This window comes from Desmodus rotundus, chromosome 2, assembly GCF_022682495.2.
Source record: "Desmodus rotundus isolate HL8 chromosome 2, HLdesRot8A.1, whole genome shotgun sequence".
NCBI lineage: Eukaryota > Metazoa > Chordata > Mammalia > Chiroptera > Phyllostomidae > Desmodus > Desmodus rotundus.
In genome coordinates, this window is record NC_071388.1 from 208,679,539 (window position 1) to 208,704,927 (window position 25,389).

The 25,389-nt window shown below is 60.4% G+C and overlaps 1 protein-coding gene across 12 annotated transcripts in view; it reads right to left on the bottom strand.

Annotated features, from left to right (window-relative positions):
• The window catches only part of KIF1A (kinesin family member 1A), a 65,657-nt gene extending 41,366 nt beyond the window's left edge, over nucleotides 1–24,291 (bottom strand). For 11 of the 12 annotated variants that reach the window (XM_053919322.1, XM_053919321.1, XM_053919316.1 and 8 more), the window contains exons 1-10: nucleotides 24,108–24,226; nucleotides 10,096–10,264; nucleotides 6,627–6,703; nucleotides 5,422–5,601; nucleotides 4,795–4,860; nucleotides 3,984–4,162; nucleotides 2,899–3,010; nucleotides 1,337–1,414; nucleotides 650–715; nucleotides 59–76 (exon numbers count right to left, since the gene is read on the bottom strand). In XM_053919322.1, coding sequence (XP_053775297.1) covers nucleotides 59–76; nucleotides 650–715; nucleotides 1,337–1,414; nucleotides 2,899–3,010; nucleotides 3,984–4,162; nucleotides 4,795–4,860; nucleotides 5,422–5,601; nucleotides 6,627–6,703; nucleotides 10,096–10,201 — 882 coding nt within the window. In that variant the 5' untranslated portion in view covers nucleotides 10,202–10,264; nucleotides 24,108–24,226. Of the gene's footprint in view, nucleotides 1–58; nucleotides 77–649; nucleotides 716–1,336; nucleotides 1,415–2,898; nucleotides 3,011–3,983; nucleotides 4,163–4,794; nucleotides 4,861–5,421; nucleotides 5,602–6,626; nucleotides 6,704–10,095; nucleotides 10,265–24,107 lie in introns of all 12 variants that reach the window. The other variant, XM_053919315.1, reaches the window with a different exon arrangement.
• Between the last annotated feature and the right edge of the window lie 1,098 nt (nucleotides 24,292–25,389).

A 25,389-nucleotide genomic window follows, 5' to 3' on the forward strand; every position in this document is an offset into this window, starting at 1 on the left:
CCTGGCCCCGCCCCCCGCGGCTTATGCCTGGTCCCCCGGACCGCGGCGCGCGGCTCACCTTGTTGGGCCCGGAGTCCTGCGAAAGAAAAGACAGAGAGTGAGGCCCTGCAGCGAAGCTGCGGCCCTGGGTGTGCGGGCGGCGAGGACGGGCTCGTTCCGGAGGGCAAAGAAGCAGGCAAGGCCCGAGCCCCTGCCAGGCGTCCATCCCGCGCCACCCCGCGCCGGTCCTGAGACTCAGGCCACACGACAGTGCGGCCGCCTGCGCTGCTGTCGCCCACCAGCGCCTCCCCAGCACCAATGTCAGAGGCGGGTGGGGGTCTCCTGAGATCTGCCCTTCCCTGGCGGCACGGTGAGTGCACAATACTGCCTGGCCCCTGGCGCCCGTCGAACCCTGTCCCTCACCTCCATGGGCTCCCTCCTGGAAGATGACCTGGGCTACGGCGGACCATAACCTTGCCCTCCCAGAAAGGACGCCAGCTAGCAAGCTGGCCCTAGTTCCTGGTGACCCTGCGAAGGGCCCTGGGAGGAATATGGCTCATCCAGGGCCCAGAACAGATAGGACAGGCTTCCCCAAGGAAGGCAGGACCGTGCGGGGCAGCTCCGTGGTCTAGCCCGTCAGCCCAGTTCTAGAAAGCTGAAGCCAGCTCACCATTTCAGCCAGAGCAGAGATGACCTTCCCCAGCGTGGTCAAGGACTTGTTGATATTGGCTCCCTCCTGTGTGCAGAGAAGACGGTCGGGACATTAGTAAGCCTTGAAGTCTCTTGCTCCCAGGTGATCCCCTGGGGCCTGACGCATGTGGCTTTAGGGGGTACAGGAGCTGCCCACAGGAAGCCAGGCAGAGGCCCACCTGGCAGGCCATGGGGCCCAGTTTGCCCAGCGTTCTCCTCTGCTTCCTTGAAAGCCTAGTAACACCTCACAAGAGCCCTGCCTGCTACAATCTCAATGGTGGGGACCAAGAGGGGACTCAGGAAAACAAAAACTCTCCTTCCTGGCACCCAAGACTGCTCGACCAGACAGTGCCCACAGGATGATTGCCAGCCAGCTCCCAGCCCTCCTTCCAGCGTGAAAGCTCAGACACGGGTGGCGAGGTGCTATGGGGGCCCAAGGAGGCCTAGCTCTCCTGTCATCTGCCTGCTGGCCTTCTCCCATCTCCTCACCTGTGCCCCCCCACAAGCTCATCCTTGGGGGTGGCCCCAATACCCCACTCCATCCCCAGGAGGAACCCTCCTGCCTGGCCCACCCTGGCACAAGCCAGGATCAAAGACGTGACTCCACCTATGTATCGAGGTGCAGGGGTCCCACTGCTCCCTACGGGCATGGCGCTCGGGCCCCTACCTTGAGACGTGTGCCCTTTGCTCCCGTGGAGTCAGCCCGCTCGCTCCCGGCCAAGTCCACCAGGCTGATTTTGCTCACCTGAAATGGCAAATGTGTCAACTGCAGGAGATGCCACGTGGCCCCTGTGGGGCACCCTGCCTCCTCTGGGCACTGCCGACAGGGCCCACCTGAGGAGCTGCAGCCGAGCCCCTCCCTGGGGGCAGATGCCTCTGACCCTGCCTTCCCTCTGCACCTCTGTTCACAGCTCTTCCGACACTCTGCCTGCGGTGCGATGCCACCTCCCCTAGGAGGCTACAGGCCCCCGAGCACCCAGCGCTGTGGCCACGCTGTTCTCTACACGCTGGATGCTCTTCGAGTACTTGAGCATGGGCTCCCCACAGTGCCCATGGGGAGCGTCCTATCACCATCACCCATTTTCACAGACGGGGACGTCATCTGTGCTGGGGTTGGAGCCCAGTTCCCATGCCCCAGCCAGTGCTCAGCTGCCTTGTGCGCCGGGCAGGGGCCCCAGTGAACACGCCCATGGCCTGGGGTGGGGGGCCACATGCATCCTGAGCCACAGCCTCTGTGGGCATTTTGCCGATATGTCAACAGGCGTGGTCATCAGTGGGGCCCTCTGGATGCCCTGATCCCGCAGGTGCAAGATGGACAGCAGGTGCCCCATGACCAGGCTGATGCAGTGCCCTGCACCCTGGGCCCCAAGGGCCATCAAGGGCCTCCAGGAGGATGGTGCCAGTGACCCCAAGGTGACCCCAGCTCCATCAGGACTAAGTGGCACTATTGTCCCCAGCCCTTCTAGGATGCTGGGATGCTGCCTGAGAGAACCAGCCCTCCAGGAGGTGGCTGAGGTGCCCCGGAAAAAGGCCCGGACGTGGGTCAGGCAGAGGGCACAGCTAGAGAAAACCCAGCGCCGTAGGTCAGAGCTACTGGTGGATACAGACAGGCTTGGCGCCCGCCCTGCTGTCCCTTCCTGGAGCCCACAGACTGTGTGTTGGGTAAGGGCCCCAGAAGAGGACACCCCCGCCCGGGGCCATGGCAAACACTAGGGTGCGTGGGAAAGGCATCTGGGCTGGGAGCCGGGGCGGGAGCGCTCAGCACAGCCCCTCCTTTGTGCTCGCGGAGGCCAGTGCTCAGGGTCACCTCCGCGACAGACACTCACTCCGACTGAGACCGCCTGGCCTTCACTGCTGACTTGCAAAGGCCCCCGGGGCATCCCGGGCCTGTGTGGCCATGCTGGGTCATGCTGTGGCACAGCCCTGGGCACATAGGCCCAGGGCCCTCAGTCTCCACCAAAACCATCTTGCAGGAGGGTCTGTGGCCCCTCCACTCCCAGTCCCTTCCACACCCAGGTGGTGTCAAAGGCCTGGATGAGATGGCCTCGCAGGCCTGCCCAACCCCTCACCAAGGCCCACGCTGGTCTGGGGGTGGTCAGTGCCAGGTGCCCAGGGTGAGGACACTGCCCCTGCCTCAAGGCCAGTGTGTGGCTTGGCCTCCGTATCCTGTCTGACCTGCTTGACCCCTCCCCCTGCCCGATGTCCCCTGCCCGCCAAGGCCACGCTCACTTTCTCTGTGGTGATGTCGGTCTCCGCATCATGGCGTTTCTGGGTGAAGATGATGTTGAAGACGGCATGGGAGCGGCTGCTGGTCTCATTCATGTTCGTGGCCGCCACGGTCCTGGGGGAACAGAAGCCACATGTGGTGACCTGCCATCCTGTGGTCAGATTGAGGGGCACTGGTGGAGCCCCCTTGTCGGGCCAGGTCATGGGGGGTCAGCACCCGAGGCTCTTGGGGCTGCCCTGCTGGTGGGTGTCGTGCCTCCTGTCAGCAGGCAGGGCCCACATCCGCCTGTCCCCCACATCTATCGCAAGACCCTCGCTCCCAACTCCAGCCTGCACTTGGGATGTCGTGACTGGGGGTGCGTCTCTGTTCCCAGGGGCTCAGCAGAACCTGGGTGCCGCTCACTCCACCAGCTGTGCAGGAGCCCTCGGGGCTGTGGTGTGAGGAGGCAGAGACCTTGGGGAACTGTCCCCCCTGAGGCTCCCTGTCTGACAGTGCACAGTCCCAGGTGGGGGTTGGAGGGCCTGGTCAGAACAGCGCCCCCACAGGACCACAAACGAAGTACAGGCTGGCCATGGCTGATACAGGGAGCCCTAGCCACCTGGGAGAGTAGGGGGGCAGGAAGGGGCTCTGTTGCCATGGCGACAAGGGCAGCCCCTCCAGGGCAGGGAGGCCCAGGACAGTGAAGCCCAGTGAGACCTACTGCTTATGGCAAGCACTGCCTGTGGCTGACCCTGCCCCCAGGCTCCTGCCCCATCCACAGGGCCATTTGCCCTCAGAGCAGGCAGGGCCGGACCTTAGTCTCCTCATCACTGGGCCAAGCAGGGCAGTGGCCTGTGGGACAACCACAGGAGGCGCAGCCCCTGTGTAGGTGATGGTGTCCCCCTGTACGGGGGTGGGGGGAGTGGCAGCTCCCTCTCAGGGCCGCATGTGTCCTGAATGGCCTCAGGTCCTCGAGGCCCACACCTCCATGGGGCCAACCGACAGGGTGCACGGGGAGATGACAGGTGCCCCAGGGACCAGGCCCCCTTAGACAGACTCGCAGCTACGGGCCCGATGGGGGTCAGAGAGCAAGCCACCCCGCACTCACCTGGCCTTGTTCCCTGAGTCCATGAGGTCCTGGATGTCATTGTAGGAGGTGACAGCCAGCTTAGAGAGGTCCTCCACGTAGGGCCCCAGCAGTGGGTGCTCCCTCACACGCAGGTTGCCCTTGTTCTTGGGGTTCAGGAGGTCACGGACACGCTCACAGTATATCTCCATGTAGCTGACCTGCAGGGCAGAGACACACCATCAGGGGCCCCCAGGAGAGGGGGCATAGGGGCCATCCTCAGAACCCCCAAGATGGGCGCAGGGTGGCCATCAGGGACTCCTGAGAAGGGGGGTACTGGAGATGTGGGGTCACCCTCTAGGATCCCTGAGCAGGGGGTGCAGGGACCACCATCAGGGGCTCAGGGTAGGGAGTGTGAGTACCGCCTGCTGGGTAGGGGGAGGTGTGCAAAGGGCTCCAAGCCCCTGTGAGTGGGAGTTGGGGGTGTCAGCCCATTCGCCCCTCCTGGCCCTCCCCCACCCACAGCCATCCTGAGGCTCCAGTGCAGCCCCCCCGGGGCCTCGGCCACAGTGCAGCCCAGACTATGCAGCTGTGAGGCACCTGTCCCTGTCCCAGCGCAGAGGGGCAGCTCGCTACACGCTGGCTGAGCAGAGGACCACTGCTCGTCCTCTGTGCCCTGCACATCTCCGTGCCCTGAGAGGACGTGGTGGCACGGTTGCCACGTGTATGAGTGAGTGACGAGCTAAAGGCACAGACTGATGGCAGAGACCCGCTTTACATCAGAGAAGCACTGCTGTCCACGCCTACCACCCCCAACCATGCCCCGAGGACCGGATGCTGGCGGGAACCCCACCTCCACAGAGTAGGACATGTTGTCATTGGTTGTGTCATTGATGCGGGAGAACAGGTCCTCACAAAGCTGTAGGGACGGAAGACAAAAGGTCTGATGACAAAGGCCCCACCCCTCAGGCTCTAGGGGTCGCTTGTGCCCAGGCTACATGCTGCTCTCCTGGCCCCTCCCACAGCCTCGCAGTTCATCTTAAAGGCACCTAGGCGGCCTGGAGCCTAATGAGCTGCCCCACTCAGGGTTCCCCACGCTGACATCTGACCCTCTCTCACGCATCACCTGCTCCCACTGGCCCACTTCACCCCCATCCTTGTCTGCCCGGGGTGCGGGTTCTGCCACACGACAGACCAGCCGGCACTCCCACTGGCCCAGCATGGACCAGCGGGGCCTCAGAGACCCGCCAGGGGCTGGCTGGGGCAGGGGCCAGGGTCCCAGCAGTGTCTGAGGTGTCCATGTCTCAGCCTCCCAATAATGGGCACCCTTCCTGCCTAGACCACCAGTCCTCACAGCCCCCAGGCGAGGGTCACCTCCGCCAGGGGTCTCCCAGCTACCCCAGGCCGCCCCCACTGCCCCGGGTGCCCTGCCCACCCTGAGCCCTCCCACCCGCCGTCCGGCCCTCCCTGGCCCGCGTGCCTGCGGGATGATGCCCTGCTGGTCCTTCTCCTGCTTGCCCATCATGGTGTAGGACTTGCCAGCCCCGGTCTGGCCGTAAGCGAAGATGCAGACATTGTAGCCCTCGAAGGCGTGCTGCAGCATCTCCTCGCCGATGTCCCGGTACACCTGCTTCTGCGACGCGTAGTTGATGTCCTCGGGCTGTGGGGCAAGAGGGGCTGCAGCTGCAGGAGGCAGGCACGCCGAGTGCTTGGCCCACCCCGTGCCCCGAGGACCCACGTCCCGTCCCGGGGCCTCTGGGGCACCATGGCCAGCACGTGCGGAGGGATGCCTGGGTGCCACCCACTGCAGGTGAGGGGACACAATCCTGCGTGGGAGTGGCTTCCTGAGGGAGGGACAGGAGGAGCCAGCCAGGCTGCTGTGGACGGAGTGACAGGACGGGTCAGCACAGGGACCAACCAGCATGTGTGAAGGCCCAGGGCCCCGTGTGTGATGTGGTGCAGGTGGCGAAGCTCAGCGTGGCGGCCGTGGGCAGGCCCTGAGGCCCAGAGGCCCACCCACAGGCCAGGCTATCGCGTCTGGACGCTGTCCTGACAAGGGGGGGAGGTGGAGCTGGATGTGAATGTGGAACGGGGAGCTCTGGGGTTGTCCTGGGGGCCAGACAGGTGGAGATGTAGCCTACGGTGGGTGTTGGCACTGGGGCCGTGGGACTTGACGCCTTCTAGAAGGATTCAGACGGTGGGGGATAGGTAGGGCTGGGTGTGGACTGCAGGAGGAGGTGGGAGGGGGCACGTCTCCCAGGATCCCAGGGGAAGTGCAGGTTGAGGTGTGCCAGGTGCCACGCCAGGTGGGCCAAGCTCAGCTGTGGAAGTGTGAGTACGGTAAGTCCTGGGCATAGGGACATTGGTGGGCAGATGGATGCCCACTTGGACCCTGGGAGAATGCCCACAGGGAGCTGACCACCCCTTGGTCCCCGTCCCAGCCAGGACGCTGCAGGTCATGGGTCCGGGCAGCCTTCCATGCACCACGTGACTTAGGAGAGCAGGCCCCTCCTCCTGAGCCTCACACCTGCCCCTTCCCCGCCGCCCACAGGGCCCTGCAGCAGAGAAGGGTGGGCATCACCACACTTAGAGGGGCCGAGGGATCGGGCAAGGGCCCCCCAGGAGGGGAGCTGAGCGGTGTCCACATGGCCTCACCCCACCGCCCCCCGACCCTGCCCAGCTTACCGAGGTGTGCGACCAGTAGGAGTAGTCAAAGCTGAAGCTTTTGGGCGTCTCCTTGGGCTGTTTGGGGTTGACAATGGCTGTGGGGGGAGAGGGGGAAGGGGGGGACAGGCACAGTGGTTGGTGCGGTGCTGCGTCCACACTGTGTGCCCGACATGCTGGCTGTCCCCTCACAGGGACACAACTTGCTCCCTGTCCCCCAGGAGTGCCCGTCGGGTGCCTTCCGGAGTGCTCCCACGGGCTCCAAGCACTGTCCCTGCACAGGCCCCGCCCCCACTCCTCACTGAGCTTCACCCTGGCCCGGCCGGCCAAAGACAGTGCTCGCGGGCCGCCGATATCAGTTCAGCAAACGAGGAAGGACGCCACAAACCCAAGAGGACGCCGTTACCCACCACCCGTGCCTTCCCGGTGTCCCAGGAGACCCCTCTGCCCAGTCCAAGGCCCTTTCCTGCACTCGGCACCCAGCAGCAGCGGGTCCTTAGTGGCAGAAGGGACCTCGGCCCCAGGCCTTGTCTGGCTGCCCTGCCCGATGTCCACTGTCTGAACCTGCAACGTCCCCCCACTGCTGGCAGATCCCATTTGGGTTTTCACATCCACCAGGAACTCAGACGAAGCCTGGTCGGCAATGGCTCCAGGGACACCTGGGAGGCCACCCCCACCCCATCACCTATCTGAGGAAGCAGCTCTCCTTTACCGCCCCCATATTTGGGGGCGCTGAGGGGGTGCCCAACCCTCAGCTGGGTTTCCTCAGGGCTGGTGGGCTGGGGGCTTTGCTTTCCTGGGCTCAGCACCGCCTTCAGGACCCCACACCCCTGCCCCCACCAGGTGACCCGTCACCAGTACCAAGAGAGCCAGACCCTCGAGATCCCCGAGTGGAAGCCCTAACCCAGGACTTCAGAAGGTGACCTTATTTGGACACGGGGTGCTGGCAGATGCGACTGGTAAGATGAGGCCACCCTGGAGTCGGATGGGCCCTGATCCAACACAAGTGTGTCCTCATACAAGGGGACCTTTGACACAGACATGCACACAGGGAGGAGGTGTCAACAAGCCAGGGGACACCCAGGATGGCCACAGCCTCCAGGGGCTGCAGTGGCAGGGAGCAGATCCTCCTGCAGGCCCCAGGGGGAGCCCACGCTGCCCACCTGCGCGTGCCCACCCAGCCTCCAGATAGGCCATCTAAGCCGCCCGGGCGGTGCTTTGTAGGCAGCCCTGGAAGGCCAGCGCCTCCTGACCTCTCCGGGCTTCTGCAGCCACCACGGCGCAGCCTCCCAGGTGGGCCCCGGGGCCCCTGGCTCTGGCTGAATGTCCTGTTCCCAGCACAGGCGTCAACCGAAGCCCCGTCCCCAGGGCTGACCTGGCTTTGGGCTCCGGACCGCAGGCTTAAGGCCCTCTGGGATATGACCCAGCACCCTTGGGAGGCCACAGGAAGGAACAGGTGGCTGACCATCACATTCCTGTCCTCGAAGCTGAGAGGGGCCACGGCCACACAACCTCCAGGAGTGAGGCCCAGAGGGGAGCGAGCTGCCAGGTCCTGCTGGGACCTGGGGACGTGGCCACTGCAGCCCCAATGCAGATCTTGCCGGCGCCATGGAAACAACAATCGCAGGCCCCTGACACAGGGAGCTGGGCTGGGCCTCCACCAGCCCTAGCAGTGAGGGGCCGGGTCCCCTGGCTCACCCCACAATGCCCACCTCCACGACCTTACCTCCTTACCTCCCTGCCTGCAGGAGGGTCCCAGGGCAGGCCTGGCCCCACCCTGCTCGCTGACGTGGGCTGGCTCTCTGAGCAGGCCCTGCCCCAATCTCCTCTCCGCCACCCCCCAGCCTGCTCTTCTTGTCCATGTGATGCCGAAACTGACCCGGGCGCTGGCCTTGTTCTGACAGAGTTGTGGTGCTGGGGTCTCTCCCATACATGGACCATAAGCTCCCGGAGACAGGAGCCCTCCCAGGGACAGGGCACAGGTGTGCCAGGTGTGCCAGGTGTGCTCCAGGACAGCACAGGTTTGGGTGGGGGGGTGCGGCGGCCTCCAGGACTGCCTGCCATGGGGACCCCGGAGCCGAGCTGCTCTGGTCCTCGGGAGAGTATTCCCACCACGTGTGCACGTGTGTGTGTGTGTGAGAGAGAGAGAGAGAGAGAGAGAGAGAGCAGCCACTGCCCCAAACCCGCAGGACTCAGGGGGAGGCTCAGCTGAACAGAGACCAGAACCTCAGCAGGGCTCCAGGGGAGAATCAGCTCGAACACGGTCACTTGCGCATCTGCTCCAGAGACTCCCCTCCCCGCCTCCCCTGAAGATCTTTCCCGTTGATCTAACTCGCCCCACTCGCCCCACGGCCTCAGCTAGTTCCCCTCCTGTCATAGCACCCCTGCGGGACGTTGCCCCGAGGGCAGTCAGCGCCAGAGTGGAGCCTGGCCCGAGGTCACGCCCAGCAAGTGCTGGCTGATGACGCCAAGGGGCCCCAAGGCCACCTCCTCCTGCCCATGCAGCACAGGTGATGGCCTGACCTCACGGAGCCTCGGTTTCCCTGCCTGTGCGGTGGGAACTGTCCTCATCCCAGGGGAATGGACTACAGGGATGGCAGGCCGGGTCACTGCAGCGACCTCCCCAGTAAACAGCCCCACTCGATGCTCACAGGTTGGCCTCTGGGGGAGAGGGCAGCTCGAGTCCGCCCTGGGTGGAGCCATTGGGGAGTGCTGAGAGGCAGCAGGCCCCGTGTGCTTGGCTGAGTGACGCCAGGGCCCCACCAGCCTCCCAACTGCTCCTGTAATAAAAAGGCCTCAGCCGCGGCCACCTTCCTGTCCGGGCTCTTCCATGCCCAGTGTCACTCTGTTTGGAGCCTAGAACATTGTAGAACAGTGATGGCAAATGAGGCCGGACTTCTCAGACCAGTTAGGCCATGGGGCTGCACAGGGCCACCCGCAGATGCCTGTGTGGGCAGAGAAGGGGCCCCTGCTCTTGGTGTGGGTGCCCCTCAGGCTGTGAGCCCTGCCCCCACGTCTGCACACAGCAGCCATTCACCGCCAACGTGTGTGACGGAGGAAGAGCCAAGGGGGCTCTGGGAGGGCACCCTCTCCTCCCCTCCAGCAGCCTCCAGCAGCCCTAAAATCCACGTCCCCCAGAACCTCAAAGTGTGACCTTGTTTAGAAACAGGGCCTTTGCAGTTCGGTCAGTTGTGAAGATGAGGTCACACTGGAGTGGGCTGGGCTCTAAATCCATTGACCAGAGTCCCCATAAGAGGCCTCGTGACAACAGACACACCAGCCCTGTCCCCTTGGTTTCAGACTTGGGCCTTCATAACAGCAGAGACTACATCCTTGTTGTTTTACGGCACACAGTTTGCGGTCATCTGTAAGTGCAGCCCCGGGAAACCAGCCCGGTGCATGGACAAGGAGGGAGCCGGGGCCAGGACTGGGAGGCAGGACCCCGCCCGAGTGTCAGCCTCCGCTGGCCACCGCCGCAGTCCATACTCACTGGTGGTGCTTCCGGACATCTGGATGATGCACTTGGAGTCACGGCTCATTTCCCGGGAATTGAAGGGGCGGACACGCACCGCCACCTTCACCGAGGCCCCGGCCATCTCTGCAACCTTTGTGGGTCACTCCTGGGGGTAGGCAAGAGCCCCGGTGGGTGCGGGAGACACCTTGGGGAAAAGGGAGACGTGAATCAGAAAGGATGTTCAAAAAGGCAGAGCAGGCGCTTCTGCCCGGTGTCTGAACCAAGTCCCGTCCAGATCCTCACTGCCGACACAGCGCAGGGGCCCAGCCCGCAGGACAGGACCCGAGGGGCAGCTGCAGGCCGGAAACGGCACAGGTTTCAGGAAGAAAGCCGATGGGAGGAGCGGAGCCTGGGGACCCGGAGCCTAACCGGAAACCACCACCCTGCCGCGGGACCCAGACAGACTCCGGCCTCCCCAGAAGGCCAGTGTACGGGTGGGACCGACGGCATGCATTTGAGGAAAGTCACCGGCAGGTGCATTAGACCCTGTCATGGGGTGAATTGTGTCCCCTCAAAGCTGACGTGCGGAAGCCCTAACCCCAGGAAGCCCTCACAGCGTGACCTTGTTTGGAACTGGGGTCCTGGCAGACGTAACTAGTTGAAATGCGATCACACTGGAGTCAGGTGAGCCTCTAACCCAGTGTGACTGGTGTCCTTACAATAAGGGACATCTGGCCACAGACACTGCTCTTTGAAGACAGAGATGGGGCGGCACCCGGACAAGCCCAGGAACACCAAAGACTGACAGCCTCCACCAGCAGCGGGAGAGGCCTGGGGCCCACGCTCCCTCCAGCCTCAGGAGGAGCCAGCCCTGCCAGCACCTTGGTCTTGGACTTCCAGCCTCCAGACTGGGAGACGATGAACTTCTGCTGCCTAAGACACACGGCTGGTGGGACTTTGTTACGGCACCCCAGCAGACTAATGGAGACCCCAGACACTCAGCCTGCCTGTGAACATCCAGAACTCTGCCCCGCCTCACTTCCCCCACCAGGAGGGGGGCCAGAGGCTGCTGTCTGGGAGCCTGAAGCTCTGTCCAGCCTTGGCCAGGGACTCTGAGGACCAGCTGAGGGTGAGTGGGAAGCACCTTCTGAAAAGAGGATGAGCCTCACCCAGATTGCCCAGCATGGCCCCCAGTCTCTGCCTGCTGCTGCCACTGTCACCGCAGAGTGGGGGGCTCTTTGCTGGGGAAACTGACCGCGACCACAACTGGCAGGAAGTACAGAGACTAACACAAACGGAAAGGAAAGCGACACAAAGAGACAATGCAGGGAAGAGGAGAAAGTGTTCTTAAATACCTTATAAGTAACGTCATCGGCAAGAAAAGTTACTGTGCCCAGGAAGGAGGGAAGGATGCAGGGAGAGAGCTGCCGCCGTGCAGCCTGCAGCCGAGACCCTGCGGTGCCTGCTCCATGGCAACCCCAGTGAGGGTGAGGGTGACCTTCACGTCCCTTGAAGATCACCTTCACTCACACTGAGGAAGCAGCGCCCCCTGAGCACACAGGTCCAGGTGGGCTCGAGAGGGTTGGACCTGGACATCGAAAGCCCGCAGATCAGAGGTGAGTGGGCACACAGTGCCCCAGACTCAGCAAGATTCAGATGAGACAGGAGGGGGGGCAGGCGGGCTTCCCTGTGGGAGTGCCCCAGGCTCAGGGAGCAGCAAGGCCTGGGCTAGGCGAGGGGGTCCCACATGATAACCCATCCTCCCCCCTGCAGGGGAGCAGTCCCTGGGCATCCACCACCTGCCCTACACGTAGGACAGTGTCCAACCGAGGTGCCCAGAGGAATCCGGGCAGAGAAGCCAGCTGACGGGGTGCAGGAGCTCCCGTTGCGGCCGCCATGGTTCTGCACCGGCCATCACCCTGCCCAGCTCCACACAGGCCTTAAATCCCGGTGAGGGGAGAGCAAGCTTTGTCCAGTACAGCGGACTGGGGTCTGCTCCCCATGTGCCAAGATCAGGGCAGGGGTCCAGAGGAGGGAAGTACCATAGGGGCTCCAGGGAGGCCAAGGGAGGGGAGGCGTGGCACAGTGCCACCCCTGGCTCCAAAATGGGCACAGGGACTGAGTGTCATTGTGGGCAGCAGTGCAGTCACAGGCATGGGGGATGGTCCACGATGCCGGGGCACGCAGAGCCTCCAACCCCACTGGTGGGAAGGCGATTCTCAGGGACCACCTAGGCTGCCCCTGCACGGGGGACCAGATGACGCCCAGCCGAACCCCACCACCGTGGCTGAGCCCGGAACGCGAATTTTCTGCCTCCCCCTCCCTCCCTCAAGGGAACCTGGCCCAAACACCTGTTTCCAGCCGTGCCCCAGCTTCCTATCTGTGAGGACAGCGGCTGCAAGCTCCGCACCCACCCCCGGGAGCATTTCCGCACCACTGCTTCACTCTCGAATCCGAGAACAGCCCCCAAGGGCTGGGCTGGAGGGAGGCGCCTCTCTGCGCACCCAGGACTCCTTACGCAGGAAAATCTTCGCACTTTTGCAACTGAGGAAAGTTTTAGGACAGTCGGGCTGAGGTGGGGACAATAAGAGCAAGGTCATGAATTCCTGGTGAGAATGTGAATTTGAATGAGATTTCTAGCAAGCTTTAAGCAACATGCCCTGTGCCTTTAAAAATCAGGAAAAGGCTGTATCCTTTGACTAATAACAAGCACTAAAATAGGAAATTATCACAAATGAAGAAAATGTTCATGAAAGCAGATGTTCGATTCGATATTGCAAGGTTCTCAGTTCTCCTCCAATGTAGCTCCGTCAATTCAGTGCAATCCCAGTGCGCAGCATATCCTCGCAGGGTTTTCAGAGCAATCCGGCAAGAGTGTGGAAGAGAGTTTTGAAAAATAAGAGCAAAGAGGAGTATCCCTTCCCAGCTACCACATGTACCGTAAAGCCAAAATAATTTCCGAAGTCTAGCAGTGACACACGAACAGTCAGCTCCGTGGGAAGGACCCAGCTTGACCGCGTGCGCACCGACAGGCGCGCGCACGCACCGACAGGCGCGCGCACGGACAGACAGGCGCGCACAAGACAAGCCCAGCAGGTGCTCAGGCAGCATCTCAGGCACCGGGCGAGACAGCCCAACTCAATCAGCACGGACTAAGTTCTCCAAGGAAAACAACACCATTGTGAGAACAGATTTTCAAAGACTGTATTCTGTTGATAAGAGACACCTTTAAATAAAACACATAGAGACTGAAAACGAAAAAAATAAAAGTTTTCAGTTTGCTTGTTCTGTCAGGTACTGAGAAGGAAAAAATATGTTGGGTTGGCCAAAAAGTTCATTCGGATTTACAGGAACAATAAAAGACGCATTTTTCATTTTCACCGATAACTTCACTGAACAATGTCGTCACCGTTTTGTTCCACTGTCTTCCGCCACCTTTCGGCAACTTCACCATTCCATTCCAAAACTTTTTATTGTTTTGAGCAAAGAACCGTTCCAGGTGCCTCTGCAGTCCTCCAGGGAACTGAAAGTTTTTCCATTAAGAGAATTTTGTAAAGACTGGAATAAACGGAAATCCGAAGGCGCAGTGTCTGGTGAATACAGCGATGAGTCAGGACTTCCCAGCCAGGCTGGGACAGTTTTTGCCTGGTCATCAAAGAAACATGCAGTCTCGTGTTATCCTGATGGAAGATTCTGCGTTTTCTGTTGGTGAATTCTAGACGCTTTTCATCAAGAGCTGCTTTCATCTGGTCTCATTGGAGCAGCACTGGTTGGAATTAGTCGTCTGGTTTTCCAGAAGGAGCTCCTGATAGAGGATTCCCTCCCAACCCAACATATACACAGCATCACCTTCTCTGGATGAAGACCAGCCTTTGGTGCGTCTGGTGGTGGTTCATTCGCTGCCCCACGATCTCTTCCGCTCCACATTATTGTAATGTATCCACTTTCCATCGCCCATCACAATTTGTTTTAAAAAGGAATTTTTTTTGGTACATTTAAGTAGAGAATCACATGCGGAAATGCAGTCAGGAAGGGGTTTTTTGCTTAGCTATGTGGAACCCAAACATCAAAGCAATTAACATAATCTAGCTGAAGCAAATGATTTTCAATGCTTGATTTGGATATTTTGAGTATGTCTGCTATTTCCTATGTGGTATAACGTTGATCATTCTCAATGAATGTCTCAGGTTGATCGCTATCAACTTCCACAGGTCTACCAGATTGAGGAGCATCGTCCAGCAAGAAATCTCCAGCACAAAACTTTGCAAACCACTTCTGACACGTTCCATCGGTCATAGCACCATCTCCACACACTGCACAAATCGTTTTTTGTTTCAGTTGTGTTTTTACATTTCTTAAAATAATAAAGCATCGTATGCTAAAAATATTGTGTATTTTCTTCCTACTTCAATATTAAAATGGCTACACAAAAATTCCCCAATTTTGATAAGTTTTTTTAATGCATGTTGATGTGACAGCTGTCACAATACAATCTAACAATATTGTTTCGAATGAAGGTAAAGACAAATCAGTGCCACTAAAGCCATCTTTTGGGGGGAAGAATGAACTTTTTGGCCAACCCAATATACCATACATATTCCCTGAATGTGAACACAGAACATTTACTAAAATTAGCCATAGGCTGGTCATAAAGCAAACTCTAATAAAGTTCAATTTAAAATTAAAATCTTAAGATATATGTTCTCTGACCGTGGTAGAACTAAGTTATACATCAGTAAAAAAAAAAAAAAGAAAGAAAGAAAGAAAAAAAGTACGGAATCCCCTGACTGCTTGAACATTAAGCAACACAATCCTCAACAAGCCACGGGTCAAAGACAATCTGACAGGACCTTAGATGACCCTGGATGGCACAGCGAGGACAGCCAACACTGCGGCATGCCCCCGGGCAGGGCCCCGAGGAAGCGCACAGCTTTAAAAGCACGGGGACTGGGGGCCCCTCCCATCACTCCCAGGTCCATCCAGACCCCAGCGTCCCTCAGGGCCTTGAGGACTGGAAGGTTCGCCTTGAGACCCAGTGGGTGTGACCCTGCAGCCGAAGCTCTGCCGGGCAGGGCTGTCGTGGGCACCACTGGGGAGCTGGAGGTTTCCAGGAGGGCACTGGGTGGGTGCATTTGGCGGGGACAGGAAAAAGGAGTCAATCTTTGTGGGCACTGATGCTGTCCGTCACAGAGGTGCACGCGAGTGACAGGCAGGAGGGCCAAGGAAGACGGAAGAGGGGCCAGTGGGGAGGAGCCAGTACTTTCGGATCTAACCATCCCTGGAGTGATTCCAGAAAAGCTTCCAGAAAATCAGGTTTGGAAGGACCAGGTTAGGTTAGGTTACAGTCAGGTTGGAAGGATCTCAAGCAATGTACCTGCCTGCCGGACCAAAGCCCAACATACTCCACAGGAAGAGAGCCTTATTCAGGCTGTCCACAGCACAGAAGTGTCTGGAATCGGTCAGCCTATAACTAGGAGAAAAATTAGTCAGTGGGAACCTGAATTTTCCTAAAATTCACCACTAAAGGAATAGTTTAAAAGTCTACCCACCAAGGAGACTGAGCAGACTCAGACAATTTTTACAAGAAAGTTCTACCATACATTGAAGAAAACAGGTAATTCTAATCTTACACAAACAGGAAAAAGAAGGAGACAGAGGGAGAGAGATTATATCCCCAACTCATTCACGGAGGCTAGTATGAACTTGGTATCAAACTAGACATAGAAAAGTTGAGAAATGATCCATTTCACTGATGAACATAGATACGAAAGTCCAAAACGTTAACGGGAAATTCAGGTAGCAAATACAAAGGATAATGCAGTAGTAGGCTTATTCCAGGAACACCCGTACGGTAACGTCACGTAAGGAGGAACATTAACATAGCTTTTTAATGTAATTCACCACATATCACATTAAAGGAGGAAAATCCAAATGAGGTTCTCAATAGCTACTGAAGAAGCATTCTGTAATTTTCAAAACTCATTTATGACTAAATTCTGAGTAATATGAGAATAAAATAAAACTTCTTTAATCTCATAATAGGTATCTACTAAAAAACCTACCCAATATTCACACTTAATGGTGAAATATTAGGAACATTTCCTTCAAATTCAGGACCAAGTTTAAAATGCCTGCTATCAACATTTCTATTTAACATCATAGCAGAGAGCCTAGCCAGAGTGATAAGGCAGGAAAAACAAATAACAATGACAAAATATGGGTTGGAAAGGAAGAAACAAAAACTTGTTACTATGTGCAGGCTGTTTGCTTGTCTGCAACAATTAAGAGCATCCACAGACAAACATTTGCACTAGTGGGAAGGTTCCGCAAAACTGTTAGAAACCAACCATGTTGCTGTACACTAGAGACAAAGAGTTTTAAAAAAATATTTTTAAGGTACCATTTAAAAAATAACCAAAAGTATAAAGTACCTTTATAGGAATAAATGTCACAAAAATGCATATTAGTTTTATGAAGAAAACGTTTGAACTTTATAAAAAACATGATAGGAAAGCTAAATAAAAAACTATAACCTATTCATGGAAAGGACATTACACTATCCTCAAAATGTTTATTCACCCAAATGAATAAAAAAATTCAACGCAATTTCCAATGAATTTCCATCATGTTGTTTATAAAACTTGACAAATTGCCCTTAAAAATGCATGTGGAAGAGAAAGATGCTAAGAACACCAAAAACGAATTTCAAGAAATAACAAGAGGACAGAAGGCACATGCCCCACTGACAGTTCATATAAAGCTACAGTAACTAAGGGGGTTGGGACGAGGCAGGTGACCACCAAAGTCACAGGAGGGACCCCAGAAGCAGACCTACACAGACACAGCCCTTCTGATATCTGACGACGCGACTTCCCAGGCCAACGAGGAGAAGGACTGTTGACCCAGTGGTTCTGAGTGTTATGGGTGGGGTGTCTGTGTCCCCCACACCCGTACGCTGAAGGCCTACCCCCCACGTGGGGGTCTGAGGAGGGGCCTTAGGGAGGTGACTGGGGTTACACGAGGTCATGAGGGTGGAGACCCATGAATGGATTAGTGCCGTCAGGGTCCTGAGAGAGCTTCCTTCCTCTCTCCACTCTCGGCCACGTGCACCCCAGGAGAGGGGCCTCACCAGACCCCGACCACGTTAGCGCCCCCACCTGGGACGTCCAGCCTCAGAACTGTGAGGAATAAGTGAGCACCCCGTCCATGGTGTTGTGCTGTAGTGGCCTGAACTGAATAAGACGACTCGCTAGCCATCTGGAAAAGTACCAGATCTGGTCCCCTTTTTATGTCCAAACAAATCCCACATAGATGGAACACCTACATGTGAACAAGGAGTTGTGGGAATGAAGACAGTGACACCTCCATGCTGTCCTTTAAAAAGGACGTCCTAACCCACAGAAAGCACCAGAAGGAAGAGCCCAGACATCAGGAAGCCCCCACAACGGGAGACAAGGATTCGTGTGCCGAGCATGTAAAGGGCAGACCAAGCCAAAGAAAAAAGACATAAAAGAAAAAATGGGCAGAGATACACACAGGCAATTTACATGGCAAGACAGTCAACCACAACAGTGCCAAAGAAAGCGGGGCTCAAGACCATCCCATGAGATCCCAACACCAAACCGTCGGGCCGCGGGAACGCTGGGAGGATAGGACAGGAAGGCGCAGTCCCCTGGGCGAAGTTCAACGGCACAGCCACCCTGAAAACAATTCAGCCACCCCTCAAGCTGCAGACCACCTGGCTGCACTCCTGGAGACGGTGCAGAGAATCGCAGGAGAGATCCCCAAACACGAGTGTCTGTGTAGAAAAGGGAGGAGTGGGATGGAGCAGGGACAGAAGGGAGGCAGCCTAACTAGCCACCGGCCTGGATACACACCCGCAGTCCAGTCACACAGAAGCTGTCCAGGTGTGAAAGTGAAGGAAACAGTCACGTGTGAATCCTTGGAAGCTCGCAAACATGGTTTGGGGAGATGCAGACTACTTATCCCGCGAGCTCCAGCCTACAGGGTATCAGACTCAAAATCAGTTCTTCCCGCAGAGGGCCCGGGGCAAACGATGGAATTCTGGGAGCACTGGGTGCCGACGTCAGTGGACAGGTGGACCTCCAGGCCCGGGTCTACGGGACTGGGTGTTTCCAGGCCCTCTCTTTGGTCACGAACAGGACCTTCCCCGGCCTGCACTGCCAGGCCCCGCTCCCACAGGAGGGTTAGTGGTGCCCGTGAACGTGAGTGCTGTAGGGGCACCCAGGGGCAGGGAGGATGCTGGAAAGGCTTCATGTCTAAGGTTGCCGTGGGTGCGTGCTTGTTAACATGCCCTCTGTTCGGTTTTGTGCGCCTTACACATGCGTGTGTTAAAGATTTAGGTTCTTTTGAGAAGTCTGGTCATAATGGGGAGCAAGAACTCAGGCGGATGAGGCAGGGGACCAGAGCCCTTCCCTGCTGGGGGCTGGGGGTGGGGTCACGACATCAAACACAACGCATGCTGGAGGGCGGGAGGAAGGGCGAGCTCCCCCAACAGCGCTGGGGCAGGAGGAGAGAGGAGAAATGTCTTTACGTTCCCTTGGGGGAAGCTCCTGGCTGCTGGGGAGGAGGCAGGCAGTGCGAGGAGGTCACAGGCTCAAGGCTGGGCCCCTGGGCACCGAGGTGCAGGCTGGAAAGGGCGCCTGGGGTGCAGTCAGTCCTAGAACCTCCACGCCCCTCTGCCCACCCCTCTCTCAGGGCAGCAGGTGGCTGAGATGTGGCAAGAGGGATGTCTTCAGTGTGCATACTGGCACTCTGCATTCCATCATGGGGCGACAGCCGGGCAGCCAGCTCCCACCCCCTCACGTAAGGAAGGTCTGCCATTGCCCCCACCACTGAGCTCCCGTCAGACCCCCGTTCGGAGCACGGGCCTCCGGACGTGAATGGACCCACCAGGCCTCCACGTGCAGGAGGAGGCGGCACACAAGCCCGGGAGGGAAAGAGAGAGAAACCATGGAAGAGACGCAAAAACAAGCAAGTGAACCCCAAAGCTCGATGGCTGTCCTCAGAATGTTGCCAGGGGACACTACATTTTCAAAACAACAGGAGGATGCTGAGACGGGACCGGTTCATGACCAGGAAGATGGAGCTCTTGGAGGTGAAACGTGAATGCTGAGCACAAAATTCACACGTTTTGAGCAAAAAGCCCCAAAACCCCTCAAAATTGAAGGCCAAAAATTACCCAGAACGTAGAACAGAAACAAGGAGATGGAGTGACTATGTGAGAGAAAGGCAAGAACACAGAAGACCAACGCAGAACTCAGGGAGGAGAACAAAGAAAGTGAGGGGGGAGGAGCGGAGCCGGTCCTCCTGGGAAAGGGCTGGACCAGTACCAGTAAAGGCACAGGCAGACCCACCCACAGTGGGCAGGAACCCCACAGATAGGAGGCTCCCAAGAGAGCCCAGTTGCTGGCAAAGACCCCAGAAGCAACGGGAAGCAGCCGGTGCTGATAATGCCTCCAGCCTGCTGAGGGAGAGGATTTACCAGAAACAGGTGCCTGCCGACCAACCATCCACCCATCGAAGGACGGAGCAGAGACACCCTCACTTGGCCATGCTAGACATTCACACAAGAGTGTGTTCCAGCAAAACAAGACAGGAAACCAAGAAAGAAGCAGCTCTGGGGTCGGAGACACAGAGTCCAACCCAGGACGGAGCTGGCTTCCAGGGGTGGGGGACAGGAAGAGAGAGTGTGTCAGAGAGCTGGGGAGAGCTGAGGACAAAGGAAGTGCATTCAATGTAAGAAAAAGATGGCTCAGATCTAGGGAAAGAAAACACCAAATATGTTATGCCTAAGGGTAAAGCCGGAGCAAAAGGGACGGATGTGGCCCTGAGGTTCCCCCTCTGGTCTGGGTCTGGTCTCCTGCACCCACTTATCCTCCCAAGCACCAGGGACCACGGCCACGGCGTGGCCCTGGCCCCAGGAGCAGGTGGAGAATGACACTCAGCAGCTGAGTGACCCCCTTGCCTTAGCGCCATGGCCTTGGGCATTCACAGTCCAGCCCTGCCACACGCCAACCGGACCTGAGTTGATGACAGGTGGAGGAAGAAACTGAGGCACCGTGGTGGGACCCAGGACACCTGACACCCCTCCAGGGCAGTCCTGGGTCACCACCTGCCTCTGAGGGAAAGTCAGAGGCTGGGCTCAAGGGGAGCGGGACCTTCGGGAGCAGCTGGGGCCACTCCACCTACAAAACCAAGAGCCGTGTTTCAGGAGACCCCGAGGAAGGGAGGCAGCGGCCTCAGGACCCCGCAGGCTCTAAATGGAGACACACAGAGGGCCCCACCCTGGTGAGGTGACAGCTGGGCCCTCAGGAAATGGACCAAGTCCACTAAAGCCTCCTGGGCCCCACCTGCAGCAGCATTTAGAGGCGCTTGCTGTGGGAGCGCTGGGCAGGCCTGTGCCGGCAGGGCAGAGGGGCGGGCCAGGGCTGTAGAGGGGCGCGGAGAGGGCAACAGAAAACTCCGGAAGACAGGGGAAGCTGGGAGAAGTCCCAGATCCTCCCTGACAAGGCACACCCTTCTCAGGGGCCGCAGTCTCTCAGCCTGAAAGACGGGACACCACCACCTGCCTCGTGGGATCTTGGGGGGCATCAGATGAGGAGCTTACGTGTCGTGTACACTGCAGGCTGCACCCAGTAAATACCCACACTCTTCCTCCCCACCCCCAACCTGCAGCGGGGGTGGGGGGACGCCCTGGGGGCACTCACAGCGGGCTTCTAGGTGGGGACAGCCTTTGCGGGAACACAGCCGCTGTGAACCGTGTGTGTGTGTGTGTGTGTGTGTGTGTGGCGGTGAGCGTGTGTGCAGGTGTGTGAGACTGAGTGTGCGAGTGGGGCTACGTGGGGCAGGGCGAGGACTAAGAACAGGGAACTGGGCAGGTGGGGTCCCAGCCTGCCTTCCTTAGACCTCCCAGGAGCTAAAATCTGAGAGAGGCGGGGGAGGGGGGGAGAGACACTTCCCCACCCCACGGAGCTGGGGGTTAGGGGGTAAAAGGCAGGGCGAGGAGGCTGTAGAGAGGGGGCCCCAGCCACCCAGGCAGAGTGTCCGGATGGAGGTGACCCACAGGCCACAAGGGGCTCAGCTTCAGCTGCACAGGCGGACCCGAGCCCGGGAGCTAGGGAGAATGCAGGTGCAGGTGGTGCTGTGGGGGCTGAGGCCCTCACGAGGGGCTGGGAGGGGTCAGGAGGCTCAGCCTCAGCTGGCAGCTGGCTCTGAATGCCCCCTACACTCTTCCAGTGACCCCACGGCAATGAATGGCTCCTTCATTGGGCTGGGGGCTCTGGGCTGGGGCCTCAGGGGGTACCTGGTCAGCCGGTGGCCAGGATCAGAACTGAACACGACCCAGTCACGGTCAGGAGTCCAGCAGCAACCCTGCTAGGCCAGGTGGAGCAGTGGGGTGCAAGGTCTTTGGGGCGCAGCCCTGTGGGGGGTGTGGGGGTTCTGCCCCAGGCCAGGGTGTGCCTGTGGGCAGGAAGGGGGACCAGGTGGGCACAGGCAGTCTGCTAAGGGAACAGAAATGGAAGACTTCACTGCCCACCAGCCTGGCTGTGCCCCTGCACACCCCCAAGATGGCAGATTTGGGGCAGGGTGTGGACCGGCCCCAAGAGAGTTCTGAGATGCTCCAGGGCAAGAAAGGGACACAGGGACAGTAGAGGTGACACAGTGGGCTCTCTGGGCTCTCTGTGGCCAACGGGGTGGTCAGCCCTGTCCTGGGCTAAGTACACTAAGTGCACTGGCAGGAGGACAAGCACATGCTCATCCTGGGGGGACACTAGCTGCTGAGTGACCCCTGGCCAGCCACTCTGCACCCCAGGGGCTCCAGCTCAGGCCCTCTCGGCTCTCAGAAGCACAGGGTTGGGCAGGGGCCCTGGTCAGTCAGTCCTAAAGGTCAGGGCATGGTTCCAATGCTGGCAGCCTCCCACAGCCCCCATGCCCCATGCTGTGGTACCAGGGCACCTCCAGAACGTCCCCCACCTGCCACACCCAGCTCCCCACCCCTCCGCTGGCCTGTGAGAGCCTGGTGGCCTGCAAAGGCTCCTCCATCCCCCACCCAAGCCTTCCATCTCCGCCTCCCCCACCCCATCCCGCCTTCCCCAGAGCCCATGGGAGACCTCCCTGCTCTGCTCCCACAGGACAGTCAGCCTGGGCCAGCACAGGTGACGTCAAGGACAATGGGAGGGGGCAAGGCTGGATGTCTGGACCCCTCTGCCTAACGCATCCGGGTATGAGGCCCAGCTCAGCCAGAACCAGCTCTGGGCTTTGGGCAGAGCCTGTCTCCACCTGGCCGGGCCGCAGCTGCAGCGGGTGGCCCCCAGGGGCAGTCTGGGGCTGGGGGAGCGGGCATGCAGCTGGCCTTGGACAGGCGGTCCCTGCAAGGCTGTCCCTGGTAGCCTTGGGGCTGGGGCCCTGACTGCACTGGACGGGGTCCCAGCCTCGCTGCCCTGTGGCCACACACAGACGGGGACACTCTGTTCCCTGTCAGATGCTCACCTGCACTGCGGCCGCGGCAGGCGCCGCAGGCGCACCTGCTCCAAACCTGACCACCCTGGTCCCACAGCCACACCTGCAAAATGGCCGCCAGGTGCAGCCCCAACCCCCCACGCTGGACCCCGTGGTTTCCCTTCGGACCAGAAGCTGCCTTCTCAGAAGGGAGGCTGATGGGCGAGGTGGCCCTGGCAGTGCCCCTTTGCCAGCTGGGACCAGGATGGAGAGGACAGGTCTGACGTGACTCCTGCGCCTGAGCCCCCAGGGTTAAGACGGGGCCACCGCACCCCAGCCCCCGCCCCGCAGATCCAACCCGATAGCCCCAAGGGCCCTCTAATCCCACAATTCAGGCAACCCCTGGGGGCGGCCGTTTGGGGAGGGGTCCACCGGTCTCCGGGGGAATGTCCGTGTTCCTGGGGCCGTGGGCGCGCATCGCGTCCGCGCCCGGGTGACGTCGCGCCCGCGCCCTGCAGGCCCCATGACTTGGCATTCCCTCTCCCCTCCCCCTCCCGGCCCTGCGGCCGGCTGTACCCCCACCCGCTGCCCACCCAGCGCCCCGCCGACTGCGGACGCCCCCCGGACCCCCGGGAGAGTGAGAGTGGGGGGCCGCTTAAAGGGGGAGGACGAAGGTCTTTCCTGCGCTCTCCCTCCCCGACATCCGCGCCCGGGTGCCTGCGGAGCGCCGCGGCCGAGATGTCCAGGTCCCGCAGCCCCCTCCGCGCCCGCCGCCAGGCCACACCTGTTACCGGGGCGCTGGCCGCGTAGACGCAGGCCTTGTCCGCGGGTGGTCGCTCCAAGTGATTGATCTTTCTGGAAAGGAGTTGGGGTCTCTTGGGAAAGGACACGGCTGGGGTGGGGGTGACGGGCAGCCCCCGATGTGCGCACGAAGCCAGCCGCCCGGTCCTCCCGCCGCAGCCCCCGCGCGCCCCGCCCGCCCGCGTGTTTTGCTCTCGATCCAACATCTGCCCTCCCCCACCCCGGGGGCCAGGGCAGCTACTCGCGCCCCGAGCCCTGGGCGCCCTTCCCCCGGGCCCAGCCGCTGCAGCCGCGCCCCTCCCCGGTGCCCCTGTCCGAGTCCTCTCCGGTCCTCTCCGCCCCTCTCGCACCCCCCTCCGCGCCCCGCCAGTCCAGGCGCAGCCCGCGTCGCATCCCTGCTCTGTGGCTCCTCTCCAGGAGTAGCAGAGTCGGGGAGGGACGCGGGGTGTCTCGAGACGTCGCTGGAGGCGCTCGTCTGCCCCTGGCGACCCCCGCCCATCCGAGCCGAGAGCGCCGCCGCCGCAGCAGGGCCCGCAGCGAAGGAGCCTTTCCAGAGAGCCCTGCTAGGCTGGAATGAAGGGCGGACACCCCTGAATTTGCCCCATTGTTATCCTCGGGGACGAAGGAGGGTGGGGGAAGGGATGGCGCCGCGCGGCGCCAGCCGCTCGGGCCGCAACCAGGACCGCGGCGACCGGTGCCAGCTCCCCGCCGGGGCGCAGTCCAAGCAGGTGCAGGATGCGGGATGCCTGGCGCGGCGGAGAAGGCCGGGAGGGCGGCGGCCTTACCTCTCCGGCGTCACTGGCGGCGTCCCGGCATGGGCGCTAGCAGGGCTCGGGTCCCCGAGCACCGAGCTGCTGCTGCTCCTGGGCTGCACTGGGCGGTGTGAGGGCGGCCCCGCGTGACGGGCTGCGCGCCCCCCGCCCCGCCCCCCGCCCCTCCCGCCGCGCTGGTTGGCTGCGCGCGGCGCCCGAGTCCAGCCGCCCGCTCGTTTGTCGCGCGGGGAGAGGGACGGGCGTCGCGGCCGCCGCGGGGATGGGGCTGGAGCCAAAGGGGGCTGGGTCCCGGCCGTGACATCACTGCTGACGCCGCGACGCGCTGGATGGAGAGGTGGGGGACTGACCCCCAGGCTTGGACGAGAGGCCCCCTTTCCCTGTGCGGCCCTGCGCGCCCCGGCGACCTGGCCGAGAACAGGGACCCGGCAGCACCCAACCCCCGAGGCCCGCTACCCAACAGAACCTGTCCGTTGACCCCGCGCCGGGCCCTCCGGAATCTGACCCTTTTCTCTTGCAAACCCGAAATCTCTCTCCACCTGCCCCCGCGAGGGCAGCAGCACGAACGCGTCCTCTCGAAGGGACAAAGCTGGGAGGGGCTCCTTGCACCAGGGAGCGGCAGTAGGGGCAAGACGGGAACACGGACTCGAGTGTAACAGGTGAGTTCGGCCAGAACACTGGACCGGACCAGAGCCTCGGGGACAGCCCTCGCAGCAGGATGATGCAACCCTCGGGCCTGCGGGCCCGCCCCCTCCTCCGCCAGGCAGCACCCGGGAGACCGCGCCCCCGCCCGCCCCAGCGCTCCGGGTCCTCAGCCCCCGCTGTCCTCACACCCTGTCTCTCCAGCCTAACCTCCCGGGGCCACCAAGGGACACGCTGCTCTGGGTCCCCACTGGCAAACTGGGGCCGTCGTCCACCGCCAGCCCCTCTGCGGGCCACCAGGGACAGACTGGCATCCCTGTGTGCGCCACCAACCTCCGCCCGCTGCCTAGCACCAGGCAACTTTGACAAAGCCTCGGCCGGCTCACCCACCGGAACTGCGGTGGGGCGGTGACGTCATGCCACCTTGAAACGCGGCCCATCCGTTTCCATCCGAGCGCCTGCCGCCTGCGTCCTCAGCATCCCCGGGCTAAGCCCACCCCCCACACCCCCGCCCCGACCCGGTGCCCCGCCGGGCTCCGCGCCGCCCTAGGGCCTTGCTTGGGCAGCCATCTCCCGCTCACATAGCCCCGGGGGCAGGAGGCGCGGCGCCCCAGTTTGCAGCATCTGTGTGGCACGGTCCTTGAAAGGACCGTCT